The following is a 27400-nucleotide window of genomic DNA, read 5'->3' on the forward strand; positions in this document are numbered from 1 at the left end:
ACAGAAGTTTGAAACCACGTTATAACCACGTGGGTTTGGGAAAATACCAATAGCGCACCCTGGAAAAATTAAACATTTTTAAAAGCTTTAAATTTCACCCAAAAGTGATATTTTTATTAATTTGATTCTAATAAATCGTTTTAAAATATTAAATAAATTAGTTATAACATTTTGAATAAGTTTTCAAACAGAAAGCGAAGTAAACATATTGGAATGGAAGATGAAAAATTAAATTATAAATTTAGGGAGATAAAAAAATAGTGTTTTATTACTAAACATAAAATTATTTTAAAACATTAAAAGTCATTATAAAAATCTATAAAAATTAAATATTTGAAGTAAAAGAAATGTTTATAAAAATATATGAAGCGAGGCGCTTTATGCAAAAAGTCAGCAGACGTCGTTTGGTTTCCGGTGTTCTTTCAGTTGATCAGTTTTATTTAATGCCGCCGTTTCCGATCGATGTTTTAACAGAAAAGTTTATTAATTGTCGATTAAATGAATGAATAAGTGAGCGAAGACCTTTACCTTCACGAAATAAATGCATTTGTGAAGTTAGAAGACATCCTAAAGGCTCGGTAAATGTATTTACTGAAGATTATTAAGCCTAAAATTCGAAATTGTGTTAATTTCCAGAGAAAAATTATTTTAATTTATATTTATACCATTCATAATTCCGTAATTCGAGTCTAAATACGCGTAATGACGTCGAAATTACATTATTTACTTTCATTTAATTGTTGCTATACCTACACTGAAGTACAACAAATGTAAAATTCCTGTCCTGAATGAAGCTTACCCCCTTAATTTTAACCCCCCCTCGACTACAGCTGTGATAAGGTACAATTGCTTCATTCAGAGCTGAATTTATACCCAGAAATTACTCTTTTTAAACCTTTTTACAAATATATCGTGGTTTGAATGAATAATTCATCGTTAAAATTGTCTTGATTTAGGTAATGGCATTGGTAGTCGACCGTTTAAAGCTGTTTTGGACTTTAATATTTTTTATTATTATGTGTAGTAATGCGAAAAGCAAAATTTGTATGTGAAAATAAAGTCTGTTCTATACTTTGTGGGAAAAATTTTTTTTTATTACACCTATGTTTACGTTACAAAACAAATAATTTAATTGACTGTTCAACTGGCAGGTTACACGATCGTTTGTGGCAGTCGGCAACGACTGGGTTTTTTTCTGTCGAGAGTCTGGCGGATGTGGTGACCGTGAAAGGACGAGCGAACTCGACGATGGGCATTTTGTAGAAAATGGTCACCTGAAATGTGGAGTCCTAGTTATCTTCTAAAGACCCGGTGATGTCTGGCTACTCGGTCGACTACCGGAAGGGGTGTTGCGTGATAATTTTTTCCATTGTTGCAAGTGATGCAGACGGTTATTCTTGTGTTGTCGAGAATGGGATGGTTTTATGTTGCTTCATGTGAGTTACGTGCAGATGTTGGCTTGGACGGTCGACTGCCAAAAGTGGTCTGTGATGCGAGTCCCACCCAATATATTTACTTAAAAATCATTTATTAACTGGTTACTTTGTTTAGTACTAGTATCACACGTTGACTACATTTCGTTTAAATATATGTATTCCTGGGAATCCGAGATCAAATCCAAATAGTCAAAAAAATCTGGTAATTATTTTATGGGTTGTCTGTTCTGGATATGTTGGTCCCTTCGCCACTCTGTTACAGTAGACCCCCCTATAACGCGTAGATACGTTCCACGTTATACGAATTTCACATTGTAGGAATCCTTAAATACATGAGCCAATCGTAGCCCGACACGTGTGAAGTGTACGGATTACGGTTGTTTGAAAGGTTTTCTTCCATAAAATTAATTGATTGTAGACTAATTTGACTCAACATTTCCAAATTATGTATAATTTTTTGGGAATAATCCGTATAAACTATGCTATAAACGAAAAATTGTAGGATTACTTACCGAGTGTGCATCGTTCGACGTCGCCATTGCTTAAGCTTGTTTTAGTCGCAGAGCAGCGCACCGAACGGCAGCCGCGATTTCTGATAAGTTATTTTTCTGCGAAAAATTTGTTGACCTTTGGAGACGACATTAATATAAATAATTTTTATGGCCGTTGAATAAGAAATGTTTCTTTCACAAGAAATGTATAAAATTACAGTACTGTATTAGACTTACGGTAGCTAATTTACATACTGTACAGACGATAGTAAACTCAACTTGCTCACCTAACCTCTCCGTAGTGTGGTGCTGACGGCAGAAAGTATATATAGAATTATAATAAAGTTAAAATAAATTAAGTTAATATATAATTATATATACAGTACCTAATTTATATATAATACTGTACAGACGATAGTAAACTCAACTTACTCGCCTAAACTCTCTGTAGTGTGTAAGTAGTTCGGCTGCTCGTCTACTATTGGTCCAGATTCAACCAATCCTGTCGCGACACGAGTCGGCGACGACATTTTACGAGTCCCCTTTAGCGTCTTTATACGAATACTGTTGCAATTTTTTTGCCACGTTATAGGAATCTCCATTATAGGAACCCACGTTATAGGGGGGTCAACTGTATGTCTGTTGTGGGCCTTGCCAAACCTATGCTTTGTATAGAAAAAAGGCTCTTAAATTGCCCACTGGATGGAGACAGCCAAAAATAATCAGTTTTTAATGTACATTTGTATGGTTTTTTTATCTGTAGCTTGATGTGTCAGAATAGTGTCAAGTATTTGAGCACTGGTTACAATATTATTTCTCATCACCATCACTTACTTTCCCACTCTTCCTTTTCATTATTTTTCTGCAGTCGAAGCTTCCACTACTAATGTTTTCTCTCTGTATATGATCTAGTAACTGAATTTTCTTCTATATATGATCTATTATTGGGTCTACCAGAAAGTTCTGTCTGTTTCAGTTACAACAAGTTTCAGCAACCGTGCACATATTCATTTGATGCATATTTGTTTCTCTCTTTTTGTCACTGAATGTATACATACTGAACTAGAAAATGAACTAAAATGAAGATGATTCATGTTAGTATTAAGTGAGATGCGATCGTATACACATGGCTACTGATAAAGTTCATTTACGCCACTGTATTTTGTATGAATCCCAACAAGGAAGAAATGCTGCAGAAGCATGTAGAAATTTATTGAACGTGTTTGGTGAAGGTACAGTTTGATAGAACGTGCAGAAGATAATTTGAAAAATTTCAAATAGGTGATTTTGATCTTTCTGATAAGCCATACTCTGGGCAACCATCTTTGATCGACAATGATACTTGTCAAGATCATGTTAGAGCAAAATCCTTTTTGACAACATCAGAGATTGCGGAAAAGCTTGACTCAGCTCAACAAACCATTTCAAATCATATTCGGAAACTAGGATTGGTGTGGAAATATTCAAGATGGGTGCCACATGAGTTAAGTGAGAAGAATCTGAATGATTGAGTCATCATGTGCACATCTCTGCTTGCATGGAACAAAATCAAATTCTTCTTGGACTGGATGATAACGGGATGAAAACTGGATTACCTATGAAAACATCGTAAGGAAAAGGGCATATTGTGAATTCAGAAAACTTGCCCCTCCACCTCTAAACCAAAGTTGAGCCTGAATAAGAGAATGTTGTGTATATAGTGGGACATTCGAGGACTAATACATTTTGAGCTGTTAAAACTGAACGAAAAGCTAAATTCGGAGAGATACTGTCAGCAATTGGATAATTTAAAAACAGCACTTCAAGAAAACAGGCCGGTGATGTTCAATAGGAAGGACATCATACTGCTTCATGATAATGCCGGGCCACATACTGCTTTGGGGACTTGTCAGAAACTCGCAGAGCTAGGCTGGGAAATTCTGTCACATTCACCATACTCCCCAGATCTAGCACTTTCTGATTATCACTTGTTTCTGTCCTTACAAAATTTTTTGCAGGGCAAAAAATTCAAAAACGAAGAAGATATTAGATAAGCACTGGTTCAATTTTTCACCTCTAGGGATAAGGCATTTTTTAAAAATGGGATATACAAATTGCCATCGTGCTGGCAAGAAGTCATAAATAATGATGGAAATTATATTATTCAATAAAGTTTATTCAAGGTATGAAAAATTTATTATTTTGTTTTATTCTAAAAACAGACAGAACTTTCCAGTAGACCTAATATTTTCTGAATATAATACAGTTTAGCTCATACAGCTAATTAATTATAGATTATTGGTTTAATAAAGCTGATATGTCAATCATATGATTAATAATGTTAATTAAAAGTAATTAAATTTTTTGGTCAGATTTAAAGTTGACTGTAAAATGAGTAAGAAAATATCAATAAAATGAGTAACAGTTGAATTTAATGATACTAAAAAATTATATGAATTGCAAACATATTTAGGATATTTGGAAAATTTTCCTGGTGAGATTTATGCTTCCTTGCTTATATGCTATATATATAAATTTGCAACTAAAAATCTTCATATTTCTTAGTTTTGTTTTAATGATATATATGATAATAATAATAAGAAACAAATTATATGGAGAATAATTAGTTTTGATAAAAAGAAATTTTATTTATTGTGATGTGAAGTATTTTTCTCAGAGTTCTTATAAATGTTATAACAGTAAACCCATTATCCCGTGCTTTCTTCATAAATGGATAGTTATTTGGCAAAATTATCTTATTAGTACTTATTTATTACACATTCATTTTTAACAATTGTTATAAAGTTTAGAATGTTTTGATTAAATCTGCTTAAAATAACCTTAAAAGTTTGATATAGTAAGTTTAAGAAGAAAAAAATTCTGTATCTGAAAGGTGTTTTTAATGTAGAATTAAAGTAGACAGACATATTTATTTTAAATTATTGGTTTGTTTATATATTTGCTATTATAAATTGAGCTATTTTAATCACACAAAACAAAGTTTCTTGTTATTAAACAAGGTTATGATGTCAAAAGAATTAGAAAAATTATGTAAAAACATTTCTTTAATGATGTAATAATTTCAAGAGAAAATAGTGTGTTTACATCAGACCTACCGTATAGAAAATGCTGGCTCTACCAGCTGAATACAAAGATCTGATATACATGAGCTGTTTGTTATTTGAAATTATTATATCATTAACTATTATAAATGTGTTTTTTATATAGTTTTTGATTCTTTTCTTTTAATTAAGATAGAGTAAAACTAAATTTTTTATTTTCAGGATTCAAATGCACTAAACACTTCATCAAAGCATTCACTTTTTCAAGAATCTAGAAAATAAAAATTCTAATGTTTTCATTCCTTCTATTAACATCTTTGTCTTTGTGCTTGTGCTTAAATTTTGTCTGAAAGCCCAATTATGCTTTAACAAACAATAAAATTTATTATTTATCTCATATTTGAGCAATATACTATTGTATGGTATAACTGTCCTAAAACACTGGGATTTGAACATTCTTTAAAAGTAACAATGATCTGAAGATGGAGTGACAAACACTCTGAAAAAAATAACCTTTTATTTTTGGCTTCTAGGAAAAGTGAATGCTTTGATCGTATTTAGTAGAACATAAGGAGCTATCACATTTTCAGAATGTTTTAATTTAAATGTGTTAAGACAAGTTTATGCTCTGTGATAATAGAAAAGAGAAGAGAAAGCAGCATTATATAGGCTTAGTTTACAACACTTTGCTCATTATTAAAAATTTCCATTTTCTTTTGGTGTTTGCAAGAAAAGTAGACAGATGTTCAACTTCTCCTGCTGTTACTGGTAGCTTAGTATTCTTTGCATCCTTCAATGTGGACACTGATAAAATGAAATGATTAGAATTAGAATAGAATTATCTATTCTACTTCTAATCATTTCATTTTTATAGCATTTTTAATTACATCCAAATAGCTATTGTCTTTAGATAATATTTTAAACTTGCATTAAATATTGAAAATGCAGTTTGGTATCATCTTTCTTTCATAAGGTTATAATGTCTGTACTCTCTCTCTTCTTGAAGTAATTAACCACATATACTGTTATTTTTTAAGAATTTTATAACACTGGTATTCTTTTGAAGCATGCTTTTGGTTGTAGCTATGAGGCACCATATTTTAAACTGCAGGTACAAAAATGCATGCATATATTTTTCATTGTTTTGAAGTATAAAAGCTTATGAAAGAAAATAATAGAAGAGAGAGAGATTCATTTTTTTTTCCACAAAGTATGATCTGATCTCTATAATCTTCTAAAATATACAATGTAGAAATTTTAAGATACTGCAAGAATATATTTTCTTTTTCTGAATTCAATTGTGTTTAATAACTGCAACAATCCTGAAGGAGACAGTGAATGTGAACAACTACAAACATCATTTTTGTCTTTTTTTTTCTAGAAAATTCTATGCTACATCTCATGAAACTTTTTTAAAAAATTGTAAAAAAAATATTCTAGACCTGCCAACAGATGTCGCTAGCTGTCTGTAAAGTTTCAAGTTTGCCAATAAATATACCAGCATACTACAATTAGACAAATTTCTCTGACAGTAAGTCTGCCATATAGGTGATAGGCAATATCTCCTTCTCGTCCCCGGCACTTCTTATCGACATTGCGGATAATATTAGTCAGCATCCCAAACCCATTGAACCCCCCTTAACCCCGGGCCACGTGGAAATAGACATTAACGAGGCGGCAGACAGAGCTGCGAGCATAGATACCCCATCAGGCTCTTGGCATAGGTCACTTATGGCCTGCGATTTAATCCAAGAGTATAGAGAAAAACAAAAAATTGGGATCACAGAATTGTGTTCAGCAAATTTGCAGAATAAAGGACAAGACCACCTCAGACCCTTCGCTCCCGGCCTTACAGGCACGCTTCTTCTTGGAACACGGAGACCCTCTTGGTCTGCCTTAGAACTGACACTGCCCCTCTAAACGGGTTCCTCTGTTCTAGAAACCTATGAGCTTCACCAGACTGTTTACATTGCGGTGCTCAGGAGACATCCAGACATTATTGACTGACGTGCCCCAGGATATATGGAAGCCCGATAAGAACTCGGCCATACTCTTAAGATAGACCTTGCAATCATCCAGACTTTAACACTCATATATTGGGCAAGAACAGACCTCTCACCTAGACTGCACGTGCAAGCCCTCGAACGCTACGTAGCTTGCACACATCGATTTGTCTAATAACAGACAAGAGTACATCGGAGAAAAGGCGATCCAGCCAGAATCTCCATATTAGAGAAGAAAAAGAAAGAATTAGACAAACTTAAACATATATACAGTATACTTGCTTACTCTATGGACTCCATCACATGTATCATGTATATTTACAGAACAGGATCACTCATTAAAGGGTTAAGATGCTGCAAGAATTTAAGTATTTTATTCTAATGAATTCTTGAATTTCTTACAATATTGTTTTTAGAATTTGTGGTTTATTTCTAATTAGTATTATCATTTACAAAATTTTCAGTTAAGCAAACAAAAAAAAAATAGTTTCATGGACAAATGGTTGTTTTTTGTTTCTGTGCATCTCTGAATAAATTGCTTGGGAATAGTAACTAACTTGAACCAAGTTACTGGAAGGACATAGGGTTTTGTAGTCTATTTAATAGCACAGAACAATCCAATTTGCAGTGGATTTTTCTTTTTAACTTGAACCTGTCTTTGCTTTCCTTTGCAGCATAAATCTACATGCTAAGCTATTGCATTACCATATGAATATTATTGACTGTTTACTGACATATGTGCTCAATAACCTTGTACTAAGACTAATTTGACTGGTATACTTTGGTCTGGCAAAGCTCATGTACAGTACAGTACCATACCAGTGTAGACATCATAAAAGTTTCAAACAGCTTAAGTTTTAGAATATCTTATTCTAGTTTTAATTATATTAATGAATAATATTTCATTTTTCCAAATATAGAGTTAAACAGTTTATCTTAAGTATCTAAAACCCACTTATTTTTTTGATGATTTTTTTTTATAACTTTGTATCATAAAAATGCTTAATATCATGGACTTCTGAAATAAACATTAAGCCTCTTTTATTGAATTTTTAACATTGTTATCTTTATTATCTATTTTTTAGAAACTATGATCTGTTTTATTCAATTTTAAATATTGTGTTGTTTGGAAAGTAATTTTGTTTTTTCCTATGGAAAAAACAAGAATTTTTTTATCTGTATATATAAAAATGAATGTATGTCTGTGTGTCTGTCTTTCATGCATTACCACATTGTTTATCCGATTGCCATGAAACTTTGGGAAGTTCTTTAATACACTACCTCGAAGGTTTCTGGCATAGTACATTTATCCTATGATAGATGGCGCGAGTGTATATGAGCATTTTACTGTGTGTTCGATCAATTTCAAATTGTGAAGACCATTTCCCTCCTCCAAAAAATATCTTTATATATGCATTTGTGAACTGTTATTTACGATATTTGTAATAATTTTTGTTTAATCACTTTATTTCAACTATTTTTTGCTAATTACGTATTCGCTCAAACTTCGTTAAAACTTTAACTGTATCCCGAACAACAACCAAAGTTGTAGCAGGAAATTCGCCTATTTTACCGATCTAGGGATTCCCTTTTCCAAATTTTAATATCGACTCAAAATAATTTAAAAAGACAAATTACAATAAAACGGTTTATTATTCACCTATCAGAAATTTCACGTGCCAAGGAAGAGAGGAAAGAGCAATTAAATAATTAAAATTATAAAGGATTAAAACAAATATATAAAAATGGGGAATATTGCACTTTTGACAATTGCTGCAAGTGTGTGGGCTAAATTTGGAGAATCCGTGCTTCTTGCATGGACAACTGTACGTGGCCAGCTCGCACGTCGGAAAACCTTCTGATTTATTCGTGTATGCACCAGATGGAAAAACAAAAAATATCGTGTATCCACAAGCACTCCAATAAATAAATAGAATTGAAACGACACTTTGAAATGTTTTCCCGATGAAAATGAATAATAATAAGTTTCAATAAAAATGATAAAATGTACATTGAATTTTATCATAACGAGTTTGCTTGAATTTCCTTTCTTCTGAGAGCGCAGCAATGCACGATGGGTAAGCTAGTAATATATAAATATTTTATTGAATTATATATTGACCATTTTGGTCAGATACCTGTTGCCATCTTTCTGGTGGTAGCATGATTCCACATTCATAAAAGTTTTGACCTTTTAGTTATTGCTTACTAAATTGATTTTTGACATCCTCATTTGAAGTAAATGTTTTGCTGTTTAAAAAATTTTGTAAAGACCGAACAGGTAATAATCCAAGGGTGCTAGATTTGGCAAATATGATGGGTGTGGTAATACATCTCATCCAAGCTGTAAAGTCTCTGACCAGTTAATAAACTTGTGAGTGATCTGGCATTATCATGGTGAAACACTACATCTTTTCTGTTGATCAATTCTGGCCTTTTCTGTTTGATGGTATTACTCAATTTGTCCACTTGATAGCGGTACACTTTTGAATCAATTGTAGAATTGTTTGGTAGAAGCCCAAAAAATAAAATCCCACCAAAGAGAGCATCTCGTTCTTTAAGAACATATGGAATCCATATATTGAGTTTTGAAACAAAACCAAGTTGTTTCAAGTGATAATAAATGATTCAAATTTAATCTCTTTGCAATTTCTGGTGTTGTTATTCGGCAGTTTGCTTCAGTCAATACCTTTATTTTGTCTTAATCAGCTTCGACCTTCAATTGGCCTTCCAGAATGTGGTGCATCTTCAATATCGAAATTGCTGGAACAAAAATTTTATGAACCAGTTTTGGCAGTGTTGTTCTGTCAACACATCTTCTCCATACATGTCACAATTTATTTCTTGCTTGAACAGCATTTTTTTATTTTCTGATAATAAAAAAGCAAAATATGCTGAAAATGCTGCTTTCAATTTTCCATATTTGATGGGACACAAAAAAAAAAAAAAAAACAAANCAAACAAAATTTTTTACAAATAAACTTTGAAATGTCAACTGTCAAAATGTATAATGACAATATGGTTTAAAATGAAATTGGCAGGTAAGAATACAACTAATTTTTTGGTGGTAAAAAAACGAAATTACTTTCTGAACAACCCAATAGAAAGGGGCCTTATATTGAAAATATGCTATGGTGTAATAACTATAAAAATAAGTTTGAAATGACTACTTAAGATGGTGTCAAAATTAAGATTTTAGTTCCATTTGTTTAAATTTCTGTGAAAATTTACACACATTACATGACAGCTTGAAATTAGCTATGTTAACAGCTGTTGCCAAAATGGATTTTTTTAACTTTATTGTATTTGCAGAGTTTTATATTTATGAATAGTTATAGAACAGGATGTTAAGTAATTTTGAGTAATGTAATTAGTAGCAGGTTTTCATGTCTTTCTAAGTAGTATTAATTGATTATTTTTCTTTAATATGATTTATCTCTCTCAAAGAACTATGTATTTGCTAAACTTTTTATTGAATAACTTTTCTATTTGCTGATAGTCTTGTCATATTTTATCAAAAACAAAAATGTAAACTTTAAACTTTTATTCCTTATTTTGCTAAACTTTTATATCAGCCTGTTTGCTTATGTTTGTTTCTGATTTTGAGCAAAGCTGACATTTTACAAATTACTGAAATATGATGTTATATTACCATCTTACCAATGAGATTAACTTTAAATAAAATGTGAAAAATAATTTTCATGTAAAGTTAAAGTGTTCCTAATATGATTATAAATATTTCAAAATTGTGTTTTAATCTTGTAAAATAACTGAACATTTGTTTTAACATATGAGTCAGATGTTAATTCTAATGTATCCAAGATAATCTTATTTACATAGCTCATACAGTTAACTGATAACATAGCTGCCAATATTTGACAGTTACGGATTTAAAGTGACTTCACACTAATATTTTTCTAAATATTTGTATTAATAAATTGAAATTATTGTGTAGTTTTGACAGCTTTGAAATGGCTGTATATTTCTAGTATCATATCATTTGTAAATTATCATTTTATCTTAAGACCAAACTTATTTATATTTATTATTTGGATATATTTAATGTAGCTTTTGATAATGGTTTTGATATTGGTAATACTTAATGAATTGAATAGGTATGTTGGCCATAGTATAAACTTTTATAAAAAAAATTGTCAATGTAAGTGTTTACTGAACACTGCAGTGGACAGAGAGAAAGCATCTGCCTGCATTATAAGTTATAGTCTTGTGCAGATTATCTATGTGGATAGATGGAAAGGATGGGCTACATGAGAAGAAATCTTTAATCCTCAAGGAGACAACATTTTTGTCCATCTGCCTCAACTGACCAGGTCACTAACCCAAGAGTCCAGTTGTTGAAACCTTCTGGCACCCATTAACAGATTATTTTTTTGGAAAGAGCACTGTCATCTGTACCCATTTCTCTTGTCATGTCAGGTGACTAATTTCTGTAGTGCAAAAGTATAAAAAAGTATATAATTTAAAGTATTTTTTTTTTTAATAATAGTCAGATAACTACTATAATTCTTCATGGATGATGATCATACTGAAAAACCTAATCTGAATACTTACTCTTTTTTTCTAAATTCTACTTGATCTGCTAAGCAGGAACATATCAACACAATTCCAGCTATTCCTTTTGCTTGTTCAAATGTGCACTTACAGCCCAATGCTTACTTATTTATACACAGTAAATAAATAGCTAATATTCAATAGGTATATATTTTAAAATTTTTTTTTCTGATGTATTATGTAATATTTATGGGGGATTGAGTTAGCATTATGCCAGTGGACCAGTGGGAATCAGCAAGATATTAAAGTGTCATGCACTTAACTTAAAATGTTACAAGATGTATCCTTCTGTATAAACAACTCAATAACTCAGGTTTTTTAACTAATTACAACCAGATAATCTGCTGAATTATCAGACTATTAAAAGGATAATTGCCAATAATTCAGCAGATTGTCTGGTTGTGATTTGTCTTTCTGTTCAGTTATATGTAAATTATTAAGTATACTTCAAAATTCTAATTTGTTACTTACTTTTATAGCATTTGTTGATAATTATTTTACTTTTTTTGATTCTATCAATGTTAGTGATAGAATCAAAAAATAAAATGAATAATTAAATTCATAGATTTATACCATTGTAGTTTATAAAGGATAACCTCTTGTTTAAAGTAGTGATAAGAATATTTTCATTGAGTACTGTAATGTGTTTCATATGAAATTTTGTTACATAGATAACATTTTATTTAAAAGATGAATATTTTATTTGCCATTCTTAGGAACAAGAACATAATTATGCTTTTAAGCAAATCCAACAGAAATTTAAATAGAAAATGTAACTTGATTAAATCATAAAACCTGAATAACTAGATATTAACTTACTATTGATAAAAAAATTCTAAACAAATTTTATATTTATATTGTGAAATATTTATTACAGAAGCCATCCTGTAAGATAAAAGATCTAAAAATATGATTACTCTATCAAAAAAAATGAAAAAGTCATCTGAAGATCATCAGGAAGATAATGATTTAACGGCAGGAAAGCGCATATCTATACGAGATAAACTACTAGTTAAAGGTATATTACTATTTTTCAAATAAGAAAAGTAAAAATTTGCATTTTCTGTATTTCTAAATATATAAATATTTTATAATTAGGTAATTAGATTTTATAATAGATAAAATACTTTTTTAATTGTTATATTTTTTTGACTAATGACTCTGTTGTGTGTTGTAAGACACTATCACTAATAAATTTCAGAGTCAAAAGCTGTTATTAGATAAAATGTTCTTTTAGATAATTTATATTTTATTATGAAATTAGATGTTTAGAAAGACATTGAGCATTCAAACAAACAGAATTATTTTTGTTTAGAACTTTTGACTCTCTTTTAGAAGTGGTTTCTTATTTATTTATTTTATGTAGTAAAACTAACAGGTACTAAAAATTAAAATATAGTCACAATTGCATGTCTAATATTTTGGTAATGTTGAATACATATATCATAACTTCAGCTTCAAAATAAAAATAATTTATAGATTAAATTTTATTTAAACTTGAAATAATACGAGGTCTGTTCAAAAAGTATCAGACTTTTATTTTTTCCGCGTAAACCAATGATGCGCGGGAGGCCTCTTTCAGTGGAGTTGTGGAGCGGACAGTCATGCACAGCTCTGAATTTTTTCCCACCTGCAGGAAGCATCAGTCGCTGGCAGTCGGCCTATGAGTGAGGACATGTAGCGAGCTCTTGTCGGATTCCACTAAGTTGGAAAATGACTGAACAACGTGAGCAGCAATATTACATCAAATTTTGCCAAAAACCTTGGCGATACCCGAGCGGAAACCATTCGCAAGATTCAGCAGGCTTTTGGGGACGATCCTCGAGGCCAAAAAAAGCGCGGCAGGTCCACAGCAATATCAAGGTTATGTTGACAGTTTTTTTGACTCTTGTGGGGTGGTGTATCGTGAGTATGCACCACAAGGCCAAACCATCACAAAGGAGTACTACTAGGAGGTCCTTCATCATCTTTCCGATGCTGTGCGATGCAAACCATCGGATCTGTGGTCGATCAAAACTTGGCAGCTCCATCGTGATAATTCATCCGCCCATTCTGCGCATCTGATTCGGGCTTTCATCGCCAAACACAATACTCCTGTGGTTTGTCACGCTCTGTATTCTCCCGACATGGCTCCGTGTGACTTTTGGCTATTTCACACGCTGAAAATGCCGCTAAAAGGAACCCAATTTTAGTCAGGAGAAGACATCCTGCGGAATATGACGGACTGGCTGATGGCCATTTCAAAAGATGCATTCCAGCAGTGTTTCCAGCAATGGCAGGAATGCTGGCAGAAGTGTATACACTACCAAGGAGACTACTTTGAAGGGGATTAGGGTTTTGTACCTCAAAATCAATAAATGTATTTTTGCCAACCAAAGGTCCGATACTCTTTTAAACAGCCCTCGTATTTTGGTTAGGTTTGTTGTGATGTACAAATTTATCTAAAATATAAATATTTACCTGCTTAGATTAATTATAAACTAATGATGGTTCACAGGCTAAACAATATTGCTGATTAAAACTATTAGTCATTCAATTATTACACAAACATAATAAGCTAGACATTTTTTTTTTTTTTTACAATGAAAGTAAATTTACATGGTTAGAGGACTAATATATTAAAGAACGCTATACATTGTAATAAGAACTTTTAAATTCTGTTTTTCATTATTTTGAGTGGTGATATTTTGTTTAGAATTATTTTTAATGCCACCTTATGGAATAAACAATGATAGTTAAAATTATATCAAATTTTTGATTTTTAAATGTTTACTTTAAAATTTTAATTTTTAATTTCATATTCAAAATTTATTTTTATATATCCAGGCTTCTTACAGGCAAGCCCTTTACTGATTTTTGATACAATAGTTTTATAGCTGTACAAACATCATAAAAACTGATAAATTTATAAGGCCAAACAACCCCCAATTACATCAGGCTACTTTTCTGCGATTATATTTAATTAATTACTGAATAATTTTACTAGAGGGAGTGAGGCATTATATGCCATCTCTTATTAAATTTAATAATTATAATTAAATTAATATGTATTAAATAATTTAGAGTATTCTGAAAGAAAAGAATCAGCCCATAGTGGGACTCAAACCTGCAACTCCCACTTACCATACAGGTTTATTGCCATTTATTCTACTCGAGTCTCCAGTCCGATCTCTTTTTCCAGACACATTTAAATACGATATGACCATCTTTGGTTACATACGGTGCTAATTTCAGCACTTTGTCCAATAAACTTCTACACACAACACTTAGCCGGCCATTGCTCAAGAGTTGGAAGAGATCAGACTTTGGAGATCAGAGAGGAGATCAGAATTATTGGAAGAGGAGATCAGACTGGAGACTTGGGTAGCATAAATGGCAATGTATCTACATGGTAAGCAGGAGTTGCAGGTTTGAGTCCCACTCTGGGCTGATTCTTTTCTTCCAGAATATTCTAAATTATTTAATACATATTAGTCTCATCAATAATTATAATTAAATTATGTCTTGTCTATAAAAACACACTGCTGTCAACAGCTGGACACCTTAGACGTATGAAGGAGTACATGTCAGGAGTTGCAATTTGGCATAGAATATTTGGTGTTTAAATCATGCGCACATAAAAAAAAACCAGACTTGTAGGTAGTCGGAGGGACCAAGAACCGAGTCAAAATAAAATACAAAATGGCAACACTGTTTCTACAAACAGGCACTAGTGCAAGATTTGTGCATGATTAGCTCATTGCGAATTTCGAAATGCAAACATTTTGAAATCAAATTTTGACAAATGTGTGACACACGTTATGTGTATATATTTCTTGCTGTTGTTGTTTTGCAGGATGGTGAAATGACAAGAGCAACATTGGGACAATTCGGGTACAGATATCTTCCTACTTACTGTGGCCAAGAACAGGCCTGTGACAATGCAACCTTTCGTAACCACAGTGGCAATGAAGCCCGCTGTAATCTACACTAGAACCCCAAGTACCAGTGTCAGCTTTTCCTCATTGGTTAGTGCTCATTTTTCTCTTTTCCTTAGAAAACATTTCACAGTTGAGCACTAAGTCTCCAAGACATAGTCTTGTCCCAAAAATGGCCTTGTCATTTTACTTGTTAAATTCAATAAGAGATGACACTTAACACCTCCCTCTAGTAATAAATTATTTAGTAATTAATTAAATATAATTGTGGAAGTAGCTGATGCAATCTAGTGGTTGTTTGGCTTTATAGTTGTATAGCTTTATTGAATTAATTTTTGGAGTAAAAGTTGGATTTAAAGCTATATTTAAAGAATTTATACATATTTTAGCTAGTGAATATTATCAGATAATTGGAATTTTAAAAAATTTCTTGATTTTTAAACTTTATTTATAAAACAGATTATCACATGAAAAATATTTAAAAATTATATTATAAAATATAGAAGTTCAAGATATGCATAGTAATTTGCCATCTACATGTGAAGTCACCTTTGAAAATCCAGATGAACTTCATAAATTCAGTTTAGTTGTCAGTCCTGATGAAGGTTATTGGGAAGAAGGATGCTTTAGTTTTAGTATAGAAGTTCCAGAAGATTATAATATGGTGGTAAGATTATTGAATAAAATTTTATTTAGTTACTCAGTATAATTCATTTTAATTATAATTTAAAATATTTTTGCAATGTGTTAAATCTACTTTATATACTGTATGCTGCATAAAAGTTTGCACCTAATTTTAAGTGATTAGCATGAGCGGAAGTTTAGCATGTGCATTTCAAACCACTTTTATCAAAGTGGTTTGAAATGGACTGTTTTGTTCTGCGATGTGTCGGGTTAGGAAAATGATTGACAGAGGCATCTTTCTGGACTCAAAATAAAGTTTGAAAATTTAAAAATATTTAATTTTTCTAAAAATACTTTTTTCTCAAACAATTTTTCACTATCAAATGGGTATGAAACATTAAAAAAAACCACAAAAAATAACTATGCAATATATATTGTTAATGTTATATCATAGATGATTTTAAATCTTAACATTTTGATATACGGGGAGTTTCAAAATATATGGACAAACTTTAAGGGATAGAAGAACACATCAAAACAATCATTTCTCATCATAGAATGCATAGGCAAATTAGAGCAGCAAAGACAATAGAGGGTGCTTTCTGGCAAGCGTATAAAAGTTCATTTTTCACACACACGATAATTCACAACTTCAGTAGTTTGAAGAGATGAATCATTATTTCAATGCTAAGAAGGCCAATATGCATTTCATGTGCAGAGAACCGAGGACTTCCTCATTAGAATTAGTGTTGCTGCTGCAGCCATGTGCAAGATACCTTTTAAAATGTATGCAAAATGTCAGTTGTTGCTCTTTTGAGCAAGTTCTGTAATTATTCATTATTAAAGCTTTTTTTCTATGTTATGTGCCATGAGTCATTACTGTGTTTATACCAAAACACTTTGCATTTGACTATGCATTCTATGATGACAAATATTTGTTTTTATTTTAAAAAATTGCGACAATATTAGTACAAACATGCTAAAAAAACTTGTATAATTCAGTAAAACGTCATCGCCGACTTGTGTTGCGACAGGATTGGTCGAATCTGGACCAATAGCGGATATTGTACAAACCGTTGAGTTTAAACGAGCAGCAAACCTACTGAAAACCATTTATTATTTAATGTCCATAGAAATTATATTTATATTAATGATGTCTCCAAAGTTCAGCAAATTTTTCGCAAAAAAATAATTTATCAGGAAGCATGCGAGTGCCATTCAATGACAAGCTTCACGACAAACAAGCTTAAGCAATGGCATAGCTGAATGGTGCACGCTCAGTAAGTAATCCTACAATTTTTTGTTTATGGCATAGTTTATATGGATTATTCCCAAAAAATTATATGTATTTTGGAAATGTTGAGTTGAATTAGTCTAGAATCGATTAATTTTATGGAAGAAACCTTTCAAACAGCCGTAGTCCGTAAACTGCATACGTGCCGGGCCGTGATTGGCTGGACTCGTAGAAAATGGATTCATAAAAACTGGAACATATCTACCGTGTTATAGGAGGGTCGACTGTATATATATATTTAATATTTATTATATATATATATTAACAGATATTGAAATTTTTGAGATGTTCTTTTAGTATAGTGTTTAAATTTATTTATTACATGGCAATAATAAAATCATCTAATAGAATCATCTAAATGTTATTCTTCAACTGGATGTTTTGAAATCAAATTATTGAACTAAATATATTTATTTTAATACTTTTCGTAAGTAATGACTCTCCTCGACTTTTGGACATTCAACTTCTGTACAAATCACTGTTTTGTATAAATACTTTGATACTCATAAATTTTTACAAGCCAAATTCAGACTTTTCTCCATTTTCAGCCAATAAACAAGTATGGTAGAAAATGTTACCATGCAATAACTTTTGAGTTATTGCATAATGGCACTTTCTTTTAATTTTGGTAACATCAAAACCATTTGCAATAATTAAGTTTTATCAGCTATATTTCTGTTTTGTCTATGGATTTAATGTTATAAATAATATTTTATGAAATATAACATACACACTGAAAAAAAAAATCAAAACTTTCCTATTTTAGTAAGAGATTATCATATTTATTAGCTTTCTGAACAAATTCCTTTTAAATCATATGACTATAGTTGTCTTTTAGACATCTAGTTTTCATGTGCTCTTTAAGACATGAATTACAACCAAAAGTTGTTTGTATTTATATGTTTAAAGTTGTATAAAAAATTAATGTATCTTTATTAAGTTGTTATAAACATTCCAATGTTTATTTTATTATTAGCCTCCAAAGGTAAAATGTACTACGCGGTTATGGCATCCAAACATTAGTGAAGATGGTGATATTTGTTTGAGTTTGCTACGAGAGAGTTCTATAGATGGCTTAGGTAACTATTTTTATTTGGCTAAAGATATATAATCAAATAATTAACAAAGATATCCAAAAAAGGTAAGGTTATAATTTGTTGTGCTGTTTTATTTAATAACAGAACTCCTATTGAGTAATTATTTTCATTGTAATATAGTATGTGTATATTGTTTAATAGTAACTCTGGTTCACATCACATCATCATATACATTATAATAAATATATATGAACTAGAGATTTCCAACTATGTTTTACTCATCACCTTTCGAAATTAATTTAATTCACCAACCTCTGTTTGTACTGATACCAAAAAGAATAATTTATAGATAGGATGCAATGAAAACAGTTAAGTACAGATTAATATTTTATTTCATGAACATAAATTCAAAATTCAAAATGTATGTTTTACTTTACTAAAACTTATGTCATTTACAATTAAATAACAATTTTTAAGTGTATTAAAAATAAATTTACTGGCTGATTCTCAAATGACCTTTTATAATTTATTAGCTTTCTAGATAGTTGTTTTAGAATGTATTAAATATTTTGACCATTAATTTTTATACAAATACTTACATGATTCCATTTGTTCTGATTGGCTGTGTCTAAGAGTTCCACCACGAGTTACTTGTAACCAAACTTGTTTTTTTACCCTGTCTTTTAGACTTTCCACTTCCTTCACATCATTTTTCTACCAGTCTGTTCAGAATATGGGCTGTGTGGAACAATCTCTACATGAAGATTCTCTACATTTTAAATACATTTGTAAATGATCTAAATATATAAAATTGCTTGTCCTGACTGACTGACTGAATGAATGACTCACTCACTGATTCATCATCACCCAGAGCAGACTGCTTAACCTAAAGAGGTGAAATTTGGTAGACAGTTAGCGTACGTCATGGAAACACACACTAAGAAGGGATTTTTCGAAATTCCTTTGCGGGGGAGAGAGGGAGAGCATTAAGGCTTAACCAGAAGAACGGCTTCTACTATACTATTTTAGATGCAATTTTTTTTGTTTTATCTGCGTTTTAGTAGGGTACGCCATGGCAATGCACACTAAGAAGGGATTTTTCGAAATTCCCCCGCGGGTGGGAGAGGGAGCAGATTTAGTCTTCATTGAGTACTTACGTGTATTAAATTAATAACATTTCAGACATTGTTATAAATATTTTTATATATTTCGATGTTTCTTCCAAATGTTCGAACCGTTTTAAATTCGAATTTGTTATTGCATATTGGTTCGATTATAGAACAATTGTAAATGTCCCAGAAAATTGATCAAATTGAAAATAGTTCGTTTGATTCTCGGCAATTCTCATCATTCTCAGTGGTAGGTATTATATAACAATTACTATGGTTGTTGAAATACTGAATATAAATGGGGTTCGCTTGCAAAATTTTCGCGGGCGAAGTCGTGGGTAACAGCTAGTTATATTATATAATCATTTGTTTTTATTTATGTATATTTTTATCATGTATACTGATTATCCTTTTAATCTTTTGTTATGGGCATTATTTTTGTGGAGGATATCAATTGTGTTATGACATTTTCTTTTGTATGCAATAAATAAATAAGATTAATGTTTTAAGATTGTTAATGGAACAGGTTGAACTAATATATATTATAAGAAGCTTACTTTATTTTGAACATTTATAAATATAAAATTTCTTCAATAATGATTAACAGTTTATGTGGCTTTAAATTGCATAGAGTATAACAAGTTGGATGGTTAATAATAATGTACAGTTATAAATAGGCATACAAAGCATAAATTCACTTATACATAAATATGCAGATAAAGTCAAATTTCTGCTAGAGAAGAGGAATTTACCTTGCTAGATATATTCTGAACAATGGGATTGATTTGAATATGGCAATGCAACACTTGGGCAATCTGCCAGGAGGGAATACTTCCTGGCAGGACTTTCGAAGGGAAATTAGGCCCCCTACTTAGGTGTTACAAATGTGAAGAAAAACTTGAAAAACTCCATGTGGCCAGTATTTGGTGGTTTTAGCCATTTGTGGACCATTCTAAACAATAATAATAATTACTTAAGAGATGTGAAAATTTAAACAAAACATATAATGTTATGTATACAGTTAAATAAGTTTGTTTTAAAATTTTAATTTTAATAACTAAACATTTTTGGATTAACAAAGTTTTTCTGTTTGTAATTTTTATCCATTTTTCTGAAGACAAAATATATTAATAAGTACAATTGCTGCAAGTAATAATTTACATAAATTATTACTTTGCAGCAATTATACTTATTCTTTGTTATTAATAAATAAAATTACTCAAAATATGCAAATAGATAAATTTATTAACCCTTTAATAAATTATTCCTCAATATAGTTAAACGATAAGTTTAATAACAGCTACATTGTTGCACTTCAAAGAATGTTCCATCTTATTAATATCATTGTTGATAAAAGTAAATAACAAGAATATTACAATCAATTTCATATGAAACGATGTCTGTCTTCTTATTTATTTATTCAACATGTTGAAGTGTAATTTATACATGGCACTAGGTTTTCTTTACATTCTTTATTCTTTTGTTACCAATACGCATTTTGAGTTTATACCCCTCTTCTGTCAGCTTTTTGAAGAAATAAAAGCCAACAGAAGAGCGGTATAAACCCAAACCACTTATCAGTAACAAAAGAAGAATAAAGAATGCAAAGAAAGCCTAGTGTTATGTATAAATTACACAGTTTGTGTTAAATAAATAAAGAATATTACAAATTAATAACTTATTATAGTTTATGTAAAGTATCTGATGAATATATAACAAGAAGACCAAATTACAGTCAAACCTCTTGTTTCAAACAATTCAGTTTACAAACAATACTTTGAACTCTTTTTTGTTTATTGCCCCAGTTTCTGAACAAGCTACTCAGCTGAGCCAGCCACAGATGGTCATCTTCCTTACTTCCTATATTAAGTTGATGACCTGACCAATGAACGGCAGGACTATCGATTCAGATGTTAGTGGCACCATGATTGCCTGGCGTCATTAGATGTCACAATAGAATCATACATTGATGACTTCATCAATGTATGATTCTATTTAAATTACTTTTTGAAGCACATATGGGAAAGATACTGTTTCTGTTTCTTGGTATGCAGTGCAAAATGGAATCTAAATCAAATTAATTAATAAAAACTGCATTAATTGGCAGTCATGTAATATAAATGGCATTAAAGAATGTGTGTTTAAACATGCTTAAGTTAAATTAAATGACAATTTATTAATATAATTTATTTTATAATAATAATATTAATTAATATTTATGAATACTGGGTAGCCAGTTAATTAAAAATAATAATTAAAACTCTGGGCCTTTACATTGAAACTACAATTAATTAAAATTGAAATCAAATCAGTTGAAACTTAATATTTTGGAAAGTGTGGCTACTTGTCCAACTTGATTGATTTGTGTCTAATTCATTCAAGGAGTTAGAGTTGAGTCTGTATTTATAGCATGCACTTGTAAAAGGTTAGTTTTTGTAAAGTCAGTCATTAACAATAGAGGAGAAGTTTAGAATAAAATATAGAAAAAGTCTGGGTTTTAAACCTTAATAATGTAAAATAATGAATTATGAAACTGCTTATCCATTTATGAAATTATGCTTATCCATTAATCTAAATTTCACTCGGAAATCTTCAGAAGCATAGATTTTAAGAAAATAATATATATCGATTTCTAAGAAATCTCTGCAGAAATCATGTAATAGAATTCATATTTTGTTTAAAAAAAATAAATAAGAGCAAAAGTTAAGTTTATGAGAAATGCAAGAGATGTGATGAGTATTTTAGTTGTTTTTTGAATTATACAATTTTGAAGTTTAAATAGGTGCACTACATATAGCTAATAAGTAAATATGTTATGCATGATTCTAAAGTTTCTTATGAAGAAGAAAAAACTCATACCTTAATTATCATAAATGATACTAAAATTCCTTTGAACTGTTTATGACTATGTTTAATTAATACTTACACTGCATGCCATAAAGGTTATAAATTGTAGTTTTTTACATGGTAAAGTGGCTATTAATCAATTTATTGATGTGAAAAGATAGTCAGTTGTTGGATAGATGGTTTTTTTGAGAAAAGTTGTTTGTAGGATTACACAGTCAAACCTTGGTTTAATTATTTTTGAATATATTATTTAATATTTAATTAAAAGAATTCATCTTATACATTTCATAAAATATATGAATAATTATGTTTTTTGTCACCATCTTGTATAGTAGAGAATATAAAACAGAAAATTTAAATTTTGTTTTATTAATTTAAATAACTTGATAAGTTAAGAAAATATAAAATATTTGAAGCAGAGCATTAGCAAAGCCACTTCTATGTGGATTATAGAATTGAGTTCATTCTCAAAATTTGAACAGTTGATTTTGATTTAACATTGTCATTTTACATTAATTGCAGTGAAGAATCCAAAAATGTAATAATAAATGGGGGACCAAGACTTCATGTTTAGATACTGTGGGGTTAACATGACAATGTCTAAGATCACTAGCACCTAGTGCTTGCAATTTTCTTTTTTTTTTTTTTTATGCCAGTGGCAATGTCACTGCTGTGGTAGCAGTAATTCCTCTTGTCATAGATATCTGTGAAGTAATAATAATACTCTTTTGGAGTTATACATTGGATTCACACAGATCTTGAGCAACTCCAAAGGAAAAAAAAGAACAACACTTACTAAGCATAAACGACATCACCCTAAATCCGCCACAGAAAGATTAACTCTTCCACATAAAGATGACAGATGTGGCCTGATTGACATAGTTAACCTTCACTACAAACAAATACAGTCACTGCGAGAGTTTTTCTACAGGAAACAAGAAACATCACAATTATATAAAGCAGTAACTCTAGCAGACTCAAATAGCACACCATTAAACTTACACTCACATCATACAGACATGACACAACATATAAAAAGCATAGACACCATGAAGCAATCATGGGCTTGAAAGGCACTCCATGACAGGCATCCTTATGATCTGGCCCAGGATTTTGTTGACAAAACTGCGTCAAACAGCTGGTTAGATCGGGAATGCCTCTTTGGGGAGACGGAAGGATTCATGATTGCCATACAAGATCAGGTCATCAATACTAAAAACTACAGAAAACACATACTCAAAGATACAACACTCACAAATGACACATGCAGAAAATGTTACATCATGCCAGAAACTATACAACACATCACTTCTAGTTGCAAGCTCTTGGCACAGACAGATTACTTACATAGACACAATCAAGTAGCAAATATAATACACCAAGAGCTTGCAAACAAACACAAATTATTAGACATCCATGAACCATACTACAAGTATATTCCACAGACAGTATTGGAAAACAATACGCACAAAATGTACTATGACAGAGCCATAATCTCAGATAAAACAATTTACCACAACAGACCAGCCATCACACTCATTGACAAACACAATAAAATCACGTGCATTATAGACATAGCCATTCCAAACACTCACAATATACAAACACAAACAAATTCACTGAAAAATTAGCAAGTACACAGAACTTGCCCAGGAAATAAGGCATCTGTGGAGGATGGAAAGGGTGCTTATTGTACCTGTTGTTCTCTCCTGTACAGGTGTGATACCACACACACTACACAAAAGCCTGGGAACATTAGAATTGAATAGAAATACCATACATCACACTACAGAAGGCCACTATATTGAATACATGCCATATTGTTAGGAAATTCCTGAATACAGACACTGACACACTTATATAATTTTAGTTTTGTTTTTGTTGCTATGCCTTGACTCTGATCTGGCATAGTACACAGCCACTGGTGTCAACTGAGTATAACCCACTGAACCAAACATAATAATAATAAAGCACAAAGGTTGCAAAGAACTCGTTGACACTGTTATCCTACGGGAAGTTCATAAGCAACACAGAAATATACACAGGGTATGCATCGATTACAGAAAAGCATTTGACAGTGTCCCAGACTTGGCCACACTTCGCATCTATAAAATCCATCCCCAACTTATTAGTTTCCTTGGTTCTACAATGATCCTCTGGAGAACATTACATCTTAACCTCTATAACACTCACATAAAAACAAATCAGATACACATCAAGCAAGGAATTTTTCAAGGAGATTCCTTGAATCCTCTTTGGTTCTGCCTTGTGCTTAACCTTTTATCTGAAACATTGAACAAAATACATGGTTATGATACCAGACACAACAAAACAATACTGTTAACATTACAAAAACATCACTGTTGCAAAACACTAAATTTGAAAAAGGAGTCCTGAAGAAAGGACACTTTGTACTCAGAAGTGGAGAAATTATTGAGTCCATGAAAGAGGGTGAGTTTTACAAATACTTAGGATTTCAACAGGCCAAACTTACAGAACATGCACAGATAAAAAAAGTTAGAACTCGAATACCAGAACAGATTACATACAGTACTAAAAACACACCTAAATGCAAAGCCTAATTAAAGCTATTAATACATATGGTGTCTCTGCACTCACATATTTTTTTGGAGTTATACACTGGACAGCCACAGAACTTGAGCAACTCCAAAGGGAAATAAGAACAACAAATACTTACTAAGCATAAACAATATCACACAAAATCATCCGTAGAAAAACTAACTCTTCATGAAGAAGATGGCCATGGCAGTGGCCTTACTAATATAGTAAACCTGCACTACAAACAAATTCAGACACTGCAGGAGTTTTTCCAGAAAAAACATCAAGATTTCATAAAGCTATAACTCTGGCAGACAGTAACCACACACGTTTAAACTTAGTCTGATCATCTAGACATAGTTCAACACAAAAAAAACATACATACTAAGCAGTCATGGTCCAAAAAGGCACTTTATGATAGGCATTCCTGTGATCTAGTTCAAGATTATATTGACAAAACTGCATCAAACTACTGGCTGACTAGGATCTGCCTGTTTGGAGAGGCTTGAGGGTTTTATGGTTGCCATTCATGATCAGGTCGTAGACACTAAAAACTACAGAAAACACATCCTGAAGGATACATCACTCACAAATGACTTGCAGAAAATACCACATTCTGCCAGAAACAATATAATGTATAACATTTGGTTGAAAGATCTTAGCACAGACTATTTACATAAACATAATTAAGTAGCTAATATAGATTGCTACCAAGAGCTTGCATAGAAGCACAATTATTAAACATCCAGGTACCATACTACAAATATACTCCACAGGCAATATTAGAAAATGAACACAAAATATACTACTACAGAATCATAATCACAAATAAACAATAGTACACTCACTCAGCACTTGTTTGTAAACAAAAAACACAACACCTTAATTTGCTGAGAAAAACTTTTAATGAAAAGCTAACGTCTTCAGCCAAATCTATTGGCCATCATAACGAATGAAATATATATATAACAAAATAACGAATGAAATATATATATATATATTTCATTCGTTATTTTGTTTTTTGTATTTAAAATTTTTGTTCTATTTTGTTTGTATTCGAAAAACTTAGCCTGATGATGGCCAATAGATTTGGCTGAAAACGTTAGCTTTTCATTAAAAGTTTTTCTCAGCAAATTAAGGTGTTGTGTTTTTTGGTTCACAAATAAACAATTCATCACAATAGACCTGACATCATTGTCATTGACGAATGCGGTAAAATTGCTTCTCTAAAAAAAATCAACAAATCACTCACTCAAGAAATAAGATGGATGTGGAGGATAAGGTATTTATTGTACCTATTGAAAGCCACAATATCAAACTCAAGTCACATTGTTAGGAAGTTTCTAAATGTTGATACATATTCCAATAATACAGCTTAATGTTACTTGTTTGGTTAGGTATACTTTGATTTTAGTCCAGCCTAGCACTTGGTACAGTTTCAGCTGAGCATTTGTTGCATAATAATAATGAATTACTTGCAGTTCTACTCAATTCTTAGTTCATGTGTGGACAGAAAACAAACTGTACCTAGTATAGTTAATATAAATGTGTTTGTATTAAATACTGTTAGGCTTGTTTGCTGTTGCAGTATATATAAAGTTAATAGATATACATTTACTTTTGTATTACTTTAACTTTTGCAAGTTTTTATCATGTTTAATATACTAATATAAGATAATGCTTTCTTATTTATACGTGTATCTTACAGGTTGGGCACCTACAAGAACTTTAAAAGATGTCGTGTGGGGTCTTAATTCACTTTTCACAGTAAGAAATTAACATCAATAAATAAAATGTTGAATTATTGTTAATTTGAATGAATAGTTACGAATATTGGTAAATAATTTTTGCAGGATTTATTAAATTTTGAAGATCCATTAAACAATGAAGCTGCAGAACATTTTCAAAAAGATAAGGTAAAACTTTTGTATAATAATTTTTTCTAATGAAATTAATTGATTTTATGTTTAACTTTTAAGTAAAAAAAAAACTAAATTTAAGAACTCTTTACAGGAAGGATTTAAATCTAAAGTAAAAGAATATGTGCAAAAGTATGCCAAGAGATGAAATTTGGGTTAATAGAGTCTATATTGTATATAAAAATAGTAGACTATTTTGCTTTTGGCCAATTTAATGATGTACAGTATTGCATCTATGGAATGTGCATTGGAATGTGTTATTTTATTTTTGTTTAATTTTGAAAGAAAGCATTGATACAATCAGAAATCCAAATAAATATTGCAAAAATAAGTATATTTTGCATGTTATCATTTTACAAATGATTTATGGAACAGTATTTTCAACAATAAATGTATTATTTATGACAACAGTATAAAAAAAAAGTGTGAATTACATTGGTGTGATTGAACATGTATAATTTGTATAGCAGCATTCTACTTATAATTCTTTTATCTGCAGCAAATCACAACTTGAATCTATTTAATGTATTGACAGTATTTCAAGTGTTTAT

At 31.0% G+C, this 27400-nt stretch overlaps 1 protein-coding gene across 1 annotated transcript; it reads left to right on the forward strand.

The window, feature by feature from the left end:
* The first annotated feature begins 381 nt into the window (after nt 1-381).
* On the forward strand, nt 382-27002 carry LOC111622392 (NEDD8-conjugating enzyme UBE2F-like). The gene is made up of 7 exons (XM_023364764.1): nt 382-578; nt 12421-12561; nt 15964-16127; nt 18355-18457; nt 26639-26697; nt 26784-26846; nt 26944-27002. Exons 2-7 carry the CDS (start codon nt 12453-12455, stop codon nt 26995-26997), a joined length of 552 nt encoding a protein of 183 aa, XP_023220532.1. The 5' UTR covers nt 382-578; nt 12421-12452; the 3' UTR covers nt 26998-27002.
* Nucleotides 27003-27400: the final 398 nt, after the last annotated feature.

This window comes from Centruroides sculpturatus, unplaced genomic scaffold (assembly GCF_000671375.1).
Source record: "Centruroides sculpturatus isolate CEXI.00-Female unplaced genomic scaffold, Cexi_2.0 scaffold7, whole genome shotgun sequence".
Taxonomy (NCBI): domain Eukaryota; kingdom Metazoa; phylum Arthropoda; class Arachnida; order Scorpiones; family Buthidae; genus Centruroides; species Centruroides sculpturatus.